Source organism: Aspergillus niger (genome assembly GCF_000002855.4).
Source record: "Aspergillus niger supercontig An14".
NCBI classification, from domain to species: Eukaryota; Fungi; Ascomycota; class Eurotiomycetes; order Eurotiales; family Aspergillaceae; genus Aspergillus; species Aspergillus niger.
Window position 1 is genome coordinate 781,070 of NT_166529.1, and position 16,878 is coordinate 797,947.

The following is a 16,878-nucleotide window of genomic DNA, read 5'->3' on the forward strand; positions in this document are numbered from 1 at the left end:
TGATAGAGGCCGGCGCATACACCGTGCGACTTGGCATTAGTAAGGCTGGAAATTTAAATGATGCATCGCCCAAGCGCTAGACATTGGTGGTTTTAAGTGACCTGATAGCAATGAACTGGCGGCACAACCCGAAATTGAGTCCACCAGGATAGTGTAGGGTTAATCCTCTACTAGATCCATGGTTTCTGACCAGTCCCATCCACAATATACTACTCATCCTAGTCACCCAAAAATCTGGTAGCAGTCGGGTCTATGGATACTATCAATGAGCCAATTTCGCCATAATTCTCACCCCTTTAGAACCCATCTTCGGCATGGCAACCTGGTAATCATACATAAATGCCACATCGTCGGCGTCTGTTTCAAATAGGGCCATGTCGAACTCTCGAACCAGGGCCGCGACCACATGATACAGCTCCGCACGCGCGAGTTCAATCCCAAGGCACCGTCGCCCTCCCTTATTGAACGCCATTTGAAACCTCCGTCGCTCCTTCCCAGCATCGCCGATCCAACGTTCCGGGTCAAAGACGAAAGGATCCGGAAAGACGGTGTCCGCAGTGTGCGCACTCAGAGTCGTGGTGCACACCGGAGTGCCTGCTGGGATTATGTACGACTTGCTTCTGGTGCTGGGCGGACAGGTCGAGGAGACGTGCGCGGAAGGCTTATAGGTCAGCGGCTCATAAGCGATACGTGCGGACCGAGCCGTGACGCCGAAAGAAAGCCGATTGCCTTCCTCGATTACTGCGGATAGATACGGAAGTTGCTCGAGTTGGGTCCATGAAGAAGGTACAGGGACGGCACGGAGCTCCCTGCGAAGCTTCTCGAGAAGTGCGGGGTTGGCAAGGAGATGATAGAATATGATGTTGAGTGTCTGAGCTGGCGATTCGGTTCCCGCTAGAACTAGAAGGGCTCCTTCTTGTTGTAACCGCAGGAGCGTTTTCTCTGAGGCTGGCAGGTTTGGGTTGTCCACTAATGAATCAAATACTGACGCTTTACCTGTCGGTCCAATGTTCTTCTTGTGAGTCACTGATGATTCTTTGTCCTTCTTGATCATGAAAATCTCCTCACGAACCCGCTGCATTAAATCGTTAGACTTGGTTTATTTGTTCGGCGCAGAGTCTCACGTCAAATAGGGCAAGCAAATCAATAAGGCCTGGAGGCATCACTGGGCGGCTTATGGACATTGGGAGCGACTCCAGGAGATCGGGGATTTGCGGAAAGTGCTTGTTGATATTGATCCCCATCAAGAGCTCTTTGCTGTTTTGGCGGAGGGTGGCGGCTTTCGGTTCGCTTGCAAGTACATCTGTTCGGTGCGCAAAGAGGAAGTTGTTGACAACACTGGGCAATCAGCCTCGATAGCAAGCGAAAGATGTGCCAACCTACTCATTTGAGAATGCTAAAAAGACATCTGACAAGTTGACTGGTGTGTCTCTGGCTGCATGGGTGGATATCAACTGCTTCAACTGGTCGACCTTGTCTGTGATCAACCCCTCCATGTACTGAATGTTCTTCTTGCTGAAGAAGGGTGTAAGTGACTCTCGCCGGACTTTATGGAGGTCATGGTCGGTGGTTGTGCCCAGTCCACCTGGGACGCGAAGGCTCCTCAGCTGATAGCCATACTTGTCCCTTCTGATCATCGAAGGGGCGTAAATAGTGTCCAAAAATCCGACGTCATTGACATGAACCTCGTCTGGGGTAATACGGATGATTGGGCCTACAATCGTCAGCGGGGATCGCACATGAAGCAGAGCATGACATACCATATCTTGTGTGAAGCTCCTGTATCTTGAATACGTATTGACCGGGCCGAATAACGTCAAAATAGAATTCATACCACCATGTCAGAGCTGCAAGACGAGGACCGGGAATATGGGCTAGAGGGTGGAAATAAAGGCGACGGACAGCTTCACTGGCCGTCCAAAGTACAGCCAGCAAGGCAGCAACCCCCACATTCCAGAGCAAAGACATTATCAAAAATCAGGCTCAAGTTACTCAGTGAAAGAGAGATGGAGGAAGGCTGACAGTATGTCAAGCAAGAGGCAAGAGAAGAAACAAACAGAGGCCACTTGAGAAATGGGTTCTGAAAATAGACTCGTTTGGTGGGAGAGTCTGACCTGGCCAGGATCATCCCGGAGTGTAACCTAGTCTAGTCAGCATGCCCGTAGCCGCCTCCAGCTGAAGGGCCACAAGGTATACACACACACACACCTCAAGCGAGGACGCGAGGGGAGTATCGGCGCCATGGTTTTTATTGTTGTGTAGTCCACTCCTCATCGCATAATGATACCTCTCTCATTGTCGATGGGATTCCAAGACCGACATTATCATCATGTCACGAACATACGCAACTCCCGCTGCAATCATTACGATCTCTATCCTCTTCCCTGTCTTGGGTACTTTAACAGTGATCCTTCGCTTCTATACCAGAAGAAAGACAAAATCTGTGTTGTGGATTGACGACTGGTTGACGCTGCCCGCACTGGTAAATAACATCGGCCCAAGCATTTGAAAGCCAACAATACGAACTCATTTAGGGACTGGAATATGTTCTCGCCGCCCTGCTGCTCTGGGGAACAACAACAGGATCCTTAGGGGGCCTTCTTCCCCAACCCGATGACCCACGCCCAGATGCTTACATTTTCTCAAACTCTGACCAACAGATCAGACTCTTACAGGTTCAAATCGCTCTGCTTAATACGGATTCAAATACTAAATCATTATAGATCCAATATGTCGCTGACATAGTGACTGTCTGGGCATTTGGTTTTACGAAACTCAGCATTCTCTACTTCTACCGCAGCATTTTCTGCAGTAGACGGACCATTCGGACTGCCTTCCACTCTGTGACCATGTGCATGACTGTGCTAGTCTCGGTGTGGACTGTAGCCTTTGGAGTTGGTACAATCTTTATCTGCGGTGCCCATCCCGTGAACGCCTGGGGGACTATTGCAGTTGTTACAACCGAATGCACTGTACAGGTCCCGATCGTCGAGGGATATGCAATTTCTGATTTTATCATGGACGTGATTATATGGCTGCTACCACTGCCACGGGTAAGTAAATCATGCAAGGGACCACAGACTATCGAGCTCACCCCGCCTCAGATATGGTTGTTGAACATCTCCGTTCGCCAAAAGATGGCACTTGGGCTAGTCTTTCTCGTTGGTCTCTTGTTAGTACCCTTCCTGCAGAGCCATAGGGTATGCCTGACACGCACAAAGGGCAATCGCAGCTTCTGCGACACGGATGGCTATCTACATCGCTCATCATATCAACCCCTTTGCTCAATCAGATGGAGAAAGTACGAAACCAGGCACAATACAATGACCAAAGCTAACAGAACAGCACTCGTCACATACCTCTTGTTCTGGACCATGATAGAATGCGGTCTCGGTGTCATCGTTATCTGCCTCCCTTCTCTGCGGCCAATGTATAAAAAACGCGAGTTGAATTCTCTAATCAACAGTTTCAAAAGATACCTATACCGAATTCCCACGTCGACAACATCGAGCGCTTTACGAAACAACAGCCTAAACGGCTTGACAAATTCAAACTCGTCTAATGTGAACCTTGTTAGACCATGGCACCCCGGGCCAACAACGTCTCCTGCTGTTGGGCACAATGCTTCGATGGCCCAACATCCGTCAAACACAGAGCAAAGAATTCAGGTCACGAGGGAGATAGAACTAATAAGGCTAGACTCGAGCTAATGTACGGTGACTTTGCTAGGAGGTAGAAGGTAGCACAACCCTAGTCAATTTGATCGCTAGTACTTAGTACCTAACCAATCCTGGGTTAGGGGCCAATAAACGTCTATGGGATCAGCCTCTGGACTTGAAATATCCCTGAACTGCTTGCATAAATAGTCTCACCGTAAGACAGCGCCTTTCCGTATGACCAGTCCTTCAGGTTACACGGGTGCAGCCAGCGAATTCCGGAACAAGGCTGAGGCTGAGATAGTCTGGCAAGCACAGAAACTCACATTACCTGCAAACACGATACAGTATTTAAAAGTAACGATATGTCACACCAATGCTTCAGCTATAGACACGCTCCAAAGTGCACTACGCCTTGATTTGAAGCGAACATGCCTGCTAAATTCCGACTTTCAAAAGCTGAATATGTCTCGCTTGATCCATCCGGACCCAATAATCCTCCCTCTCTACCCGAGCGCCTTTATGCATACATTCTCTCCCTTCGCCATATCTGGCGAGATGTCTTGATATTCTGTCTTAGTATCCTTTGCACAGGACTCTTAGTAGACCGTATCTTGTTCCCGCTGGTTGCTGAAACCCCCCAGCCTAATCCAGAATACGGTCAGTAGTACTATTATCGACTCTCCGACCCTCGCTTGATCTGGGGTTTTTCTCTAATCAAGCATAAAATCAAAAGAGACGGCCTCCCACGGCAATCGTTGGATTCAGTTCCAATGGTCTACAGGAATTTACAGCTCTTCGAAGCCCGAAGATTTCGAGGCCGTGAATAAGGCCTGGGAGGGAATCGTCCCAGCGTACGGCTTCGTCGCGGTTGATCACGGATGGGCTGCGAAGAATCACCTCCCATCGAGCATGAGTCTTCCATCAGATTCTTCCAAAGGGGTGTATATTCTCGATGCGTGAGACCAACCAGCCTTCCAAATACTGCTTTCTCTGTCCCTTGAGAATTACGAATGATATTTTCGTGATCTTCAGGAATTCTTAACTAATAATGAACACGGATTTGATAGGTACCACCAAATTCATTGCCTCACGATAATTCGCCGCACTCTCCTAGAGATCAGATCTGGGAAATCACCTAAACTTCCCCTCCAACATTCCTGGCACTGCTTCGACAGCCTGTTGCAGTATATAGTATGTGGGACATCCGGAGATACGCTTCTCTACACATGGGGACGGAATCAAACTGGTGATGGACAGGCAAGGGAGTGTCTCGATTGGAAGAGCCGGAAGGAGTGGATTCGTCAGAGAACGGCTTGTTATAAGGATAGTGAGCAGCCCATTCGACTAGTTGATCATTGTACGAGGTGTGAAGAGGGGGAGATGGAGATTGGGGATGGGATTAGGTTGAGTATGTAATGGGGAGATCTAATATGTATCAAAAGAATGGAAGAGAGATGAATGGAGATACCTTCCCTTCATAAGATCAATTATCAACTATAAGTTCCTCACCCGTAACTAGCGCTATCCTTTACCCAAGACGCACGACATCTCCATCACTCTCCCCATATAACATCAAGACAACCTCTAGTGATCATCTACCACCCTTCCCCAATAACAGTATTGTCCTCCTTATTATCCACCTTACTATCACCCTCTCCATATGACAAAGCAGCTCTTTCATGAATACCACCAGCTCCGAATTCAGCAGCGCGGACACCTGCTTCGATGGACGTCGCGGACTCGGCAGCTCCTACTCCTTGTTATAATCTGCATCATGTTCCCTACTAGAGGAGAATCTTACTTACGTGGAATAACTGCAGCATGCACATTCAAGAGCAGGCTAACGGCCCAGATGAGGCTGATCTTCATGGTGAAGACTTGTTGAGTTTTAAACAGAGCAATTCGCATATGATGGTGATGAAGTTGTATTGTTGTTGAGACTTTGGTGTTCGTGGAAATAGTCGCTACTTGCCGTATTATATGACGGTCGAAGCAAAGTAAAACAAGATGCAATACATATGATAGACACATTCAGGTAAATGCATTACGACGAATGTAATAATGCATCCAGGATGATCTATGATGGATGGGTGACACACCCACCACAAACAACAGACCGAGTCATATCACACTATGCACAGTCGGCAGGGTTTGCTGTGGGCTACAGTCACTTAAGATCGGCCTGTATAACGCCTGCCTTGCGTTGCTGATATCAGCTGGCGGATAGGGTTGCAATGGGGCTCACCACATCCACACACATACATTCTGTGTAGGTAGAGCAGAGCACAGTTTACCAGTTTATCTAGAAAGCGTCCTCACAAGGCTTTTATCATCAACGCACTTATTACCCCATTGACTAGACAAGCAGCTGAGTCTGACCCTCCCCCTTACAGTTAATTCTGAAGGGGCCGGGCAAGTGTGCTTACGCGCTGAATGGAATCCATTCCATCGAGGAAACAACCACCTAGTACCCTGCTCGCTGATCAGTAAGGTCAATTGCCATGGCAGCTGAAAACGTTGACGAGTGGCGTTGTAGCATGCATCTAGTGTAGGTAGTGTAACAGGACTGTGGTCGCTGCTGTAATCCAAGGAGCTAATAAGCAAACACGCCATGGCCGGTGTGGGTGAGTGGCTGGCGGGGAGCAATCAGCAGCTGCTAAGTACTGTCCGCGATATTTACGATAGCTTTTCATAATATTATATCTAGAAGGCGGGGCTGAATTTGGGGTGGGTGCTTACTGAGCGATTAGTGTCGTTTTGAGATGCACATGGAGCATATGTTTACGTGCTGCCCTCACTAAAGCGTTGGCATCCGCATCGCCAAAACAGAGAAAGCTTTCTCAACGTACCCCAGTACGTACTTTACCCTATCTCATTGTGCGTGTTCAAGTGAGTGATGATGGAAAGGGCTATAGTCAGATCTGCAGGCGCCAGGATCCTGTTTCGAATGAGTCTACTTACTATACAACCGTTGGGAGAAGACAAATGGAGCAAAAAGAAGAATAGGTAGCATACAAAATAAGCAGAATGAAGAAACGAAATGACTATGCCATCTTCATTTATCAAATCTTCCCTCGTCGAAATTAAATTTCTCATCCGACTTAGCACGCGTACGCCCAACTCCCTGTTCCTTCGCGCCCTGGATACGCACTACTACCAGCATTGACGCCCTTGGTAGTTTAGTGGCGCAGCTTGGGTTAGTCGCATCGCTGATCCACAACCTACCAAAGGCGTCCTCAGCCCCGACTCCGTATACCCCTAACCGCATCATGCCAAGATCTCTCTCGGTGTATGGATGTTGGACAAGCAAAACGTATTACAAGCTCTGGCGTCTACCATGTGGTGGCATTGCCCATATCATGTTCCTATTTGGAGGTTATTAGTCAATGTTGCTTGTGTCACGTCGAGAGAATCTTTCCCGTGCTTACCTTGAGATATTCGCTGCCCTTCTCCAAGTATTCCTGCCGGGTGATCGAGGACTTCGCCAGTTCAGACCCTGAAGCCCATTGTGCAGCGCCCTTCCATGCGTCCAAGACCGGGTCATTCGCACGCCGGACGTTGAGTTGGGCGTCCACGGGGAGGTACGCGCGGAAGTCGTTGCGGAGACGTTCGTCGAAGTTCTGGAACATGGTGTTGCCACCCGTGAGGAAAACATCCCGCAGCAGTTTCGATTGCTCCTCAGGGTTCGGGAACCGCTGGTTCACAATATCGGCCGCGATCTCCAACAAGCCGGCCTGGTCAATGCCCGCAATTGACGGCTTGAAAACCACCTCAGGAACGCGGATTCGCTCCACGTTCAGATGCAGCTGGTGAGCCTCACGTTGGCTCTCAGGATCGAAGGGCCAGGGACCCCGGAGGAAGACATGTACCAAGCTCTTCGTCCAGTCGGATTGCGCTGCGAGTGTGTGGTTCTCTGTGAATTCGGGATCGTACTCGAGTAGTTCCTTCTCAACGGCATCAAGCATGCCTCCAAGGTCTTCCTCTTCCTCTTCATCACTCTGTTCGCCTGTAGCCACCGTTCGATAGACACCCCAATCTTCATCGTTGGCACCGAAGGTGTCGTCGTCCCCGCCACGCCTCCGCTTCTTGGGACCATCCGCAGCGAGGTTGGCGAGGGTCTTCATGCGCATCTGGCTGGCTAATGACTTGCGGTTACCCAGATCCGCCTTCATCCTGTCACGTTCCTTGATCTTTTGCATGATATTCTGTTGGGGAGAAACGTTAGATATGCCATAAATAGTGTAGCGAATAACCATACCTGACGGTTTGCTCTCCGTTCAGCTAGCCAGTTTTCGAAATCATTCTCGCGCTTCTCGCGGTCAAGCCGTTCTTCCTCCTCCCGACGAGCCTTCTCTCGCTCTTTCTCTGCCTTAGCGCGTTGTCGAGCTTCAACGTTGGATTTCATTAGTCGTTGATGACGCTTTTCCTTCAGACCAGCTTCATCTAATTCTTCATCCGGGACGTCCAATAACGGGAAAGACATCTCTTCCTGGGGCTCTTCGGTTTCTTCGATCCCCAGGTCCCGGTTCCGGGATCGTTTGATGGACCGCTCAAGATCCCGAATCAATCGATCTAGATGGGCTTCATCCTTCAGGTCCTCCGCTTCGAGAATGCGCCTCGCTTCCTTCTTCGTCTCCGAGGCCAGTCCGTGCTGTAGGTCCTTGTAGTACTCCAATTCCTGCTCCTTCTTCATCAACTTTTCCAGCCGCATCTTAGCGGCCTGCTCCTGCAACCGACGCCCACTTTCCTTCTTCCTCTCGGCAATCCGGGCGAGTTCTTCCTCGGTCTTTTCGGGCACAACGTGCTCGGTGTAAGGGTACTGGACGATACAGTCCCGCTCCTCCAGCCCCGTCCAGTCTAGGTAGTGGCTCAGCTCTTGGTCGTAGTCCTTGGAAACGTAACAATGCTTGTGCACAATATCTTCCATCTGGCTCTCCGTCATCCTTGCGGGGAAGGTCGGGTACTTTAGGCGCATGAGTTTTAGCAGGTATTCCGATGCGTGCAGTCCACCCCAATTCAGTCGCGAGCAGTTGGAGAGCAGAGCCTTGTTATTTAGCACCGGGATCACATGGGTCGAGGTGTGCGAAGACGAGATAATGAGTCCGTCCTTTCCGCGATTGTACCGGTAGGAGAATAGGGAGTCTATTCCGTAGGCGACCGACGGCGCGGAATAGCACTCGAATAGGATTTCGTTCATCACTAGCAGAGCGTCAGCAATACCATCATTATAGCCGCAAGCGATATCACTTACTCCTTCTGGGATAGGCGAGGTTTGCGATCGGCTCGGTCATAACAATCGGCCTGTCAACACCCCCATTGGCACCATCGACTCCCAGCTTGATGAACAGATAGTCCAACACTCCCTCCATGACGTCCCAGTTGCCCACAACACTCGTGCCAGGGTCGAAGGCATAGCGCAGCTGACCGCGCGTAGTCGCATCGACATAAGAATCGTATCCGATGAATTGGCAGGCTTTGTTGAGCTTCCGGTCGCGATACCGGCTCATCACAGGAGGAAGCACGAAACGTGGGGATTTGTCGAACGACCAACCGGCTTTGACCAAGTTTGAACCTTCAAGTAGATCGCAAAAGTCAGCAGACTGTACACGATGCAGTCTCAAGCCTAGACCATCACTCACCATTATCAATAACTATGGCGCTAGTACTCTTGCTCTTTTCGTAGCCTTCGGGTTGAGGGGGGTGGTAGCCCTTGAAAGGATGGTCTTGTACATTGTAAGGTTCCGGAGGAGGCTTCGTGGCACCTTTCTCGGAATTGATCGTAAACCGGGTCGGTAGAACCGGCTGGATCGAGGTGATAGCCATGGTGGTTGGACGCAGGCGCTCTTAGCAGCAACTTGGAAGCTTCCAGGTAAACACCGCTCACTGCATTGCAGTGAGTGTCGCAGGGGCTAATACGCCAGATACCCGCTAGCAGAAGATAGATGCGCGCCGATAAGGCTGTCAGAGATAGGATGACGCAGGTTGCGGTGGTGTTGGTGATGAGGAAGGAAAGGAAACTGGAGCTTGAAAGTTCCCCAGCTTTGGTCCGGGCCGTGGAGGCCTCTCCGGCCACCGCCAGCGGCGCTCGTATGCCGCCAAGCCGGTCACTCTATGCGAGTAACTATGCTCTTGAAGGAACCTAAAAGTCACACTGCTGGCTGTCTCTACTCGGTCTACTATCCATTTTCAAATACATAAGATAAGTGAATATTAGATCTTTTAACGTGTGTATCATGTCTTCATTATCAAATAACTAGGTAAAATAACTGGGAAACACTGTTGGGTATCAAGAACTGGACGACGAGGATGATGGATCTTTCAAATTCTCCGTCGCTAATGCTGATCAGCCAAGTCCAACCAAGCATCCTAAGGGAAATTACCTTCTAGATGGAATAGAACGTTAGACTGGTAGTTCTTGAACATCTGTGCGACGAGTTCGACGTTCATGTTCTGGATATTGACCTCCTAATGAAGCCCATCAGTACTCTATCATTAAGAAAAGCGAGCAAATGTGCTTACCTGGAGGCTTCTGTTCATAACCATGATTGACTCGTTCAATTTTTCCTAAAGCCGATCAGCCATTGCAACCTAGGATGCCCTCTGGGTGACATACGATGTTGCCGATAATGCGGGATAGCAGCAGGGCCTGCTGGTGCTCATGTGGACTCTCCTATATATACTATTAGTATGGTCTTGTCACTAATAACTCATCCAGTGCGCCGCACTGCTTACCATCTTTGCGATCTAGTGTAGTTCGTGGATGGACTTGATTGATGTTGTTGTTTGTTGCTTCTTTGGATTCACGGCAACCCAAGATACGCTTCCACGTGACTGACGCCGAGCTGGTGGAATGGGAAGTAGGTTGGAAGGTTCACTATCCAGATATTAGTTTGGCTTATTCTGTAACTTCACTACTTTTTTCATTCTATCTCTTCATTCTATCTCTGGAAGAGCAGTAATTATTACTGCGCCATCTGATCATCACAGTTGGTGACATTGGTGCGCATCGTGCATTCTTCCTTCACAACTTGAGCAAGGCCTGGACGAGGACGACCTAGCACCGCCAGACTCCCCAGTTCGGCTTCAGCAATCAACCCTCCACAACGATCAATACTCCGGCCTCATCCTTTCATCCAAAGCTCTCTCACATCTCAACGCCCCATCATCGCCATGGCTCCTCTGACTCCCGTTGAACAGGAGAATCACCAAGCGCTTCTCGATCGCCTTGACATTGCGGCAGTTCCCCGTCCGTTCCGCAATCCGAATTGGAAGCCATCGCAGCGTCGCAACAAGAACGTGAAGCAGCTTATTTCTGAGAGCTCTAGGAAGGAGGCTTCCGTCATGGCGACACAGTCCAATTCTGGCGCAACCACCCCGCTCGCAGCTACGTCCGCCAGCACCGACGGCAGCCAAACCCCTGCCGATGGCACACCCCGAACGAACATCGCGCAGGCTGCGCAGAACCTCTCCACACTGGTGTTGGAAAAGAACGCACGAGCTGCATTTACATCTGGACCTGCCGTAACGTACACGAATATCGAATCCGCGCCCTCGTTGCACCCGTCGCAGCAAACCCGCTACTGCGATATAACAGGCCTGCCTGCGCCATACACAGATCCCAAGACCAGACTGAGGTACCACGATAAGGAGATCTTTGGTGTGATCAGGACACTTGGTCAGGGAGTGCCGGAGAGCTATTTGGAACTCAGGGCTGCCCATGTTGTGCTTAAATGATGCTATGATTTTGCTACGGAAATGTTTGTTCTATTTGTAAGATATCAGGGTAAGGCGCTGAATTTCTATACAGAGATAATGCATTCGGATTCTAACGAAGGTCCTGCCAGATAGCAGCCTAATCTAGTACGCGATTTATGTACGGCCAACACAGTCAAGCCCTTTCCACCCACCATGCCCCTCTCGAGACAGGTTCAAAGAAAGCGCTCCGGCTTATTCGTGACCTTATAAAAGTTTTATCTTCGCCTTGTGCAAGTTGCACTCGACTAGTACCGAAGCTCCAGGAACGGAGCATCAGTTACAGCATCCGAAGATGCTGTTGCCGCGGCGTGAAATGAGAGTTTAGCCCAAGGGCTCGCTAGGTATAAACCGGCAGGATATTTGCAGTAACAGAGTGGCTAATTGAAGCCATCTTGATACCTCATACCGTTGTATGCACTCCTTTTGTAGAAGCGATGCGTGTCTCCTGCATTGATGCATTAATCATGTCGTAGAAGTATTGCACACGAGAGGCTTGACTAGATGTTCCGTCATCAAAGACCATAGTCAATGGCATGCAATCTGAAGAATGTTGTCGACACGCATCGTTCTCCCCCGATGGTAAACATTAGGAGGTAGAATCGGTTGAGAAGTTGAGTTAGCAGAGCCGAAAATGGCGGCTGTGCGAATGTTGTTGATCGCCCGACCGCCATCCCAACGCGGAATAGCACAAACCTAGCCAAGAAAGGGACGTGGCAGAATTGGGAATTTTGCGCAGCAGCCGCAGTTGTTCCGTGTTTACTTGCATTGCTGGCGCCTGTACTTCAAGAGCTTCGTGAATCCTCCAGGACGACAGCCTATATATAGGCGTGCGATATCTTCATCCTTTTCATTATCTAGCCATTCGTGGGTTTACCGCCTCATCGTCCCTTCCACCATATATACTGCCCCGTGCACGCGATCTCCGCAAGCCTCCGAATCCCCGAGCGACGAACGCATCGCATCCTTGAGCGCTACAATCAACCTCGAGCTGCTCTAGTTTCAGTCCTCGACGTATTATTTTCAATTATTATATCACTGCGCACTTTTACATAGTCTCAGAAAACAGCAAAATGCCTACAATGTGGTTGTCCGATAATCAGAGTAAGAAACGCCTACTTTGCACACTTCGCACGAAAGCATTTCCGGGTCATTGGCTAACGCACGTCCTTTCTACAACAGAGATCGGAGTAATCTTCTGCTCAGCTGGTATGTCTACCTAACAGGCTTGCGACGACCTATACAACCAACCGCTCCATACACATACTAACGATGTCCCCCAACAGGAGGCTTGTTCCTCTTCGGCGGAGTCCTAATGTTCTTCGATCGCTCACTGTACGTCCATATCCAACCCAACTCTATAATCCAAATACATAATATAACTAACAAAATTAACAATCTAGCCTGGCGATGGGAAATGTACGCCATCCTAAACTACCCTACTCCAATGCGATATGTGGAAACCCCAACTAACCCACTCCACCGCAGATCCTCTTCCTCATCGGCCTCACCCTAATAATCGGCCTCGAAAAGACCTTCGCCTTCTTCTCCCGTCGCCAAAAGCTCAAGGGCACCGCTGCCTTCGCCGCTGGAATTCTACTCATTCTCCTCCGCTGGCCGCTAACCGGGTTCATAATCGAGTTGTACGGTCTCTTCATCCTCTTCGGCGACTTCCTGATCACAATTGGCCAGTTCGCGGGGAATATCCCCGTCGTGGGACCATTTATTCAAAAGGTTCTGGAGACGCTGGCGGGTGGAAGAAGGAATGCGGAGTTGCCAGTATAGGCAGGGGACTCACAGTTCGATTCTCCGTTGAGGGTATAGGCGTGGATGGGTGAGTGAGTGAGAGAAACGACTTTGATAACGATGACGATGATGGAGGATCTTGTCATGTTCATGTGTATGAATAGTTATGTGGCACTAGGGTCTTCTTTTTTCTTGTTACGAATATTTGCATGATGGGATGGGTATGGGATGGTATGGTGTGGTGTGGACTACTATCGTTTGTTGGTCTAGGCCCATGTCTACAGCTACTGTCTGGATGAGCGGGACGGTGGTGTTGTTCGCTTTTATATTGTGGGTATTATTGTGTACTAGAGACTTTTAATTGTTAATATATCTTTCCGACGAGGAGATTACCTGGGGAGACGGTCCTTGCGAAGTTCGGTAGTTTGGGACGTATGTTGGTTGGTAGTAATGTGACAATAAGAGCTAATTTCAAGATTACCTTACTGTGCATCTGCAGTAGATCGGAGCTGTCAAAAATAACAGAGTGGCCGGTGATATCATTCGGAATGCGGGACAGATGGACGCTAGATAGCTTTGGGCTGTAAACTTTGTTTCATGAGCATGTGAAATCAGTCGGTCTGGACTCCCCATCCCAGAGAGTTCGCTGCAATGGCTTTACTTGTAAGCATATAATGTACAGGTATGGATCTACGTGGTGTAATGAATGCCAATTGATGCAAAGAATACCGGAGAGCAAAAGACAATCGAGAAAAGAGACCACCATGATGATTTACATTTAAATAACCAGTATTACCGAGTGTTCCTTCCTCATGGCGAGACAAAATACAATTTCATTCTGCTTTTAGACCCATTCACCGGGGGTTGTTGATGTAGTCAACGAGGTTCTCGACCACGGTAGCGGCATTCGGGGTCTGGACGTTCTCCGCGTGGTGGGCGACCATGACGCAGGAGACGGCCTTGACGACAACGATACCCTCCTTACCCTGTTTGTTCATAAATATCAGCACATGTGGAATACTTTGATAGGTAATAGGGGGTGGGTGGGTGCGATAGTACCTTCTTGCCGTACAGACTGCGGTCGTCAGCCTTGATGGTGACGAACTTCTCTCCGCCAACGGTGATACCGTTACCCCAGGCAGCGTTGGGGTCCTTGAAGGCAGCGGCAAGGCCCTGAAGTTCTTGGGGGGAGATCTATGGTGGTCGTTAACGCTGGATTCGTGCTGGTCGGCGCTTGCTTGGCCGTAAGGTCACGCCGATCAGACCGGCGGTTGCTGGAGAGCGTGTCATACCGTGAAGCCGGGAGAGGAGGCCTCAACGCCGGAGATGTCGTGGCTCAGGATACCGGCCTTGTCAAATTGGCCAGATCCCATCAAGCTGAATGGCTTCGCGTCAGAATTCCGATACCAACTTGGAGGGGCGGCAGTGGCCGAAGCGGGGTAAATATGGTTAGGTTATACGGTACCTGGAATCGACATATCCTAGGCAGGAAGAAGAGCAAGAGTCAGCCTAGGAATACCCAAAAGAAAATGCTAGATAGAAGAGAATGGAATGTTGAAGGAGCATGTGTTCTCGTCGTACCTTGCCAAATAGCGGAGTGCTGACCCATGGTGACGGTCGGATAAACAAATGACGGGACGGTCGGGAAAGGGGAAGATACGGATAAGCAGAGCAATCCGTAAGAAGAGTGGAACTGGGGGGTAAAAGACTCCGGGCGAGGACTAGGAATCGACCAGGAGAAAGAGGAAAAGAATGCGCTGGGGGGAGGAAGGTGGTAGTAGATAGTAGAGGTGAGTCTCGAAGAAAGTTGGTGGGAAAGGAGGGGGAGAAGGAGGCCGACGATGAGGTGAGTTTACTAAAGCGGGCTTGGGAGGTGCTGCTACTTTAGTTGGTTAGTTTGCTCTGGTGGGGGTGGCATTGGTTTCCATTTGCTTTTCCCAGCTGAGCATCTCCTACTGATTTCTGCCCCGCCAATTCCCGACTTTTCAACTTTCTCTGCTTGTCGGTCACCGTAAGATAGATGAATATCATCTACGTCTATTCATCATATGCTCCCTAATCGCTCCTATTTCAAAGAATAATTTCAGCACCAAGTGGTACTTACCGAGATCAAACACCATTTCAGTAGGCCCTTTTCCTTTTCTTTGCCTTGCGTTCCCTATGACCAGCTGTCATCTACCCTTTTGGGGGTGAGTTTTACGGTATGTCTTCCTACGTCATCCCCGTAGCAACAAAGAGCTTGACTCTGAATAGCCTCATCCAACCAACACCATTACTATCTAGCTCATCCTTGGTATCATCCACCAAAGCTACGGTATGTGTAGAGACTAGAGAGAGCATCCAGGCGGTGGAGAGCCCAACGGCAGGCCGACTCCGTAGTTCACCCGCCTCAGTATAGGATTAGTCCCCTACCGGTGCAAAAACTAGACCCTGTTAGACACCCAAGCATGTCCACTTTGCGGGCCTTTTTTCACCGGTTCCTCCTTACCGCCTCTTCTATGCCCATCCATCCCTTATGCCTCTGCCATGGACAACTTCATCGAGAGCGTCTGTCACTCACCTGCGGAATCCGAGCTGAGATGATGATGCCTGGTGGGTTGACTGGGCACGTGCCTGTCACCGAGTCAGGTGCTGGGGATCATCTGCAGCCATCCGTCAGTCGGTCTTTTTTCTCCTCAGTCTAATGGTCTATTCCTCCTTGACAACAATTCCCTTGTCGATGACAGTGGACAGTTTGCGGGAAATCCCGTCCGTCATTTGATTTTGATGATAATCTTGATACTACAAAATTGTATAGCCATCAACCCATGATCTACGAAATAACAAAGGAGCTGGAAACGCCATTCAGGAGATGGCTGGTCCGTGACTTAAGGTGAGGGCCGCGGGCCAGTTCCCTGGGCGGCCTCTTACTCTAATTTCCCCAGTGGGCTACTAATTCTTATCTAGCGGGCCTCGTGCCTTAACGGGCTGTCGCAATCCACTGCCCAAGAGACTCGGAAAATGCGACGACTTTCGGCTGCCGACAGGATGCAGGCACGGTCGCACGAGCATTTTGCGAAAGGGTTTTCTCATCTGCGGCATCGGTTAGAGGATCCGTAACACCAAGGTCCTGAGAGTGAGTCTCAGGCCTTGTGTGATCGCCAGGCGATTCAGATATTCACAACCTCATTGGTCGAGCGCATAGGGGTTTCAGAACAGCTGGAACCAATAAATCCAGCTGCGCCAACGCTCATGTTTCCAGCTGGAGGTGAATCCGTCGGCCGGTGCCTCTCTCTTTGGCCCCTCGCCCGCGCTCGTAATCAAATGCGCCCGCAACATCCAACGCTGATTTGCAGCTACTAGAATAAGCGCCTGGTGTGGTTCTCGGTAGCACTCACCTATGTCATAATCACAGAGCTGTCAAATTCCTGTGACTGGACGACTGTCCGTGTCCAGTGCCAGCCATGCGGGGATGCCGTGTGGTCTCTCCTGAGCAATTTCTCTGGAAATTTCTGTTGGCTGTTCTGCCGTCGCGCTTCGTCAGATCTTGCACAATGTGTTAATCTAAGCCCTCGCGCTAGTTCGCCCCTGCCACACGTCTCACTTAGATATAGCGCTCTGCCTAGTGCTCCACAATAACTGCCGCAACGTCTTAACTATGCTGCGCTGACCCTCTATCGCCGATTCTCCTTTTCTCCCCATCATGAACTGACTCTTTCCTTGTCTGAACTGCTTGTATTTC

The 16,878-nt window shown here is 49.9% G+C and overlaps 8 protein-coding genes across 8 annotated transcripts; 3 read left to right on the forward strand and 5 right to left on the reverse strand.

The window, feature by feature from the left end:
• Positions 1-262: 262 nt before the first annotated feature.
• Positions 263-1,968, reverse strand: An14g03110 (uncharacterized protein; the record flags this gene model as incomplete). Its single annotated transcript, XM_001400899.3, has 4 exons — positions 263-1,075; positions 1,125-1,338; positions 1,384-1,714; positions 1,761-1,968. The coding sequence occupies 4 exons, from the start codon at positions 1,966-1,968 to the stop codon at positions 263-265; spliced, it is 1,566 nt and encodes a 521-aa protein (XP_001400936.1).
• Positions 1,969-2,329: 361 nt separating this feature from the next.
• An14g03120 (uncharacterized protein) lies at positions 2,330-3,710 on the forward strand (the record flags this gene model as incomplete). Its single annotated transcript, XM_059744162.1, has 6 exons — positions 2,330-2,482; positions 2,535-2,675; positions 2,724-3,053; positions 3,105-3,172; positions 3,222-3,301; positions 3,382-3,710. 6 exons carry the CDS (start codon positions 2,330-2,332, stop codon positions 3,708-3,710), a joined length of 1,101 nt encoding a protein of 366 aa, XP_059604642.1.
• Positions 3,711-5,254: 1,544 nt separating this feature from the next.
• On the reverse strand, positions 5,255-5,528 carry An14g03130 (hypothetical protein; the record flags this gene model as incomplete). The annotated part of the gene is made up of 2 exons (XM_059744163.1): positions 5,255-5,409; positions 5,465-5,528. The coding sequence occupies 2 exons, from the start codon at positions 5,526-5,528 to the stop codon at positions 5,255-5,257; spliced, it is 219 nt and encodes a 72-aa protein (XP_059604643.1).
• Positions 5,529-6,991: 1,463 nt separating this feature from the next.
• An14g03140 (uncharacterized protein) lies at positions 6,992-9,482 on the reverse strand (the record flags this gene model as incomplete). Its single annotated transcript, XM_001400902.3, has 5 exons — positions 6,992-7,024; positions 7,088-7,864; positions 7,918-8,858; positions 8,911-9,231; positions 9,299-9,482. 5 exons carry the CDS (start codon positions 9,480-9,482, stop codon positions 6,992-6,994), a joined length of 2,256 nt encoding a protein of 751 aa, XP_001400939.1.
• A 463-nt stretch (positions 9,483-9,945) lies between these two features.
• An14g03150 (hypothetical protein) lies at positions 9,946-10,202 on the reverse strand (the record flags this gene model as incomplete). Its single annotated transcript, XM_001400903.3, has 3 exons — positions 9,946-9,992; positions 10,040-10,124; positions 10,179-10,202. 3 exons carry the CDS (start codon positions 10,200-10,202, stop codon positions 9,946-9,948), a joined length of 156 nt encoding a protein of 51 aa, XP_001400940.3.
• Positions 10,203-10,829: 627 nt separating this feature from the next.
• Positions 10,830-11,507, forward strand: An14g03160 (uncharacterized protein; the record flags this gene model as incomplete). The annotated part of the gene is made up of 2 exons (XM_001400904.3): positions 10,830-11,316; positions 11,467-11,507. The coding sequence occupies 2 exons, from the start codon at positions 10,830-10,832 to the stop codon at positions 11,505-11,507; spliced, it is 528 nt and encodes a 175-aa protein (XP_001400941.3).
• A 977-nt stretch (positions 11,508-12,484) lies between these two features.
• Positions 12,485-12,927, forward strand: An14g03170 (hypothetical protein; the record flags this gene model as incomplete). The annotated part of the gene is made up of 2 exons (XM_059744166.1): positions 12,485-12,620; positions 12,815-12,927. The coding sequence occupies 2 exons, from the start codon at positions 12,485-12,487 to the stop codon at positions 12,925-12,927; spliced, it is 249 nt and encodes an 82-aa protein (XP_059604644.1).
• A 1,084-nt stretch (positions 12,928-14,011) lies between these two features.
• Positions 14,012-14,766, reverse strand: An14g03180 (uncharacterized protein; the record flags this gene model as incomplete). Its single annotated transcript, XM_001400906.3, has 5 exons — positions 14,012-14,143; positions 14,217-14,351; positions 14,450-14,534; positions 14,623-14,638; positions 14,739-14,766. The coding sequence occupies 5 exons, from the start codon at positions 14,764-14,766 to the stop codon at positions 14,012-14,014; spliced, it is 396 nt and encodes a 131-aa protein (XP_001400943.1).
• Positions 14,767-16,878: the final 2,112 nt, after the last annotated feature.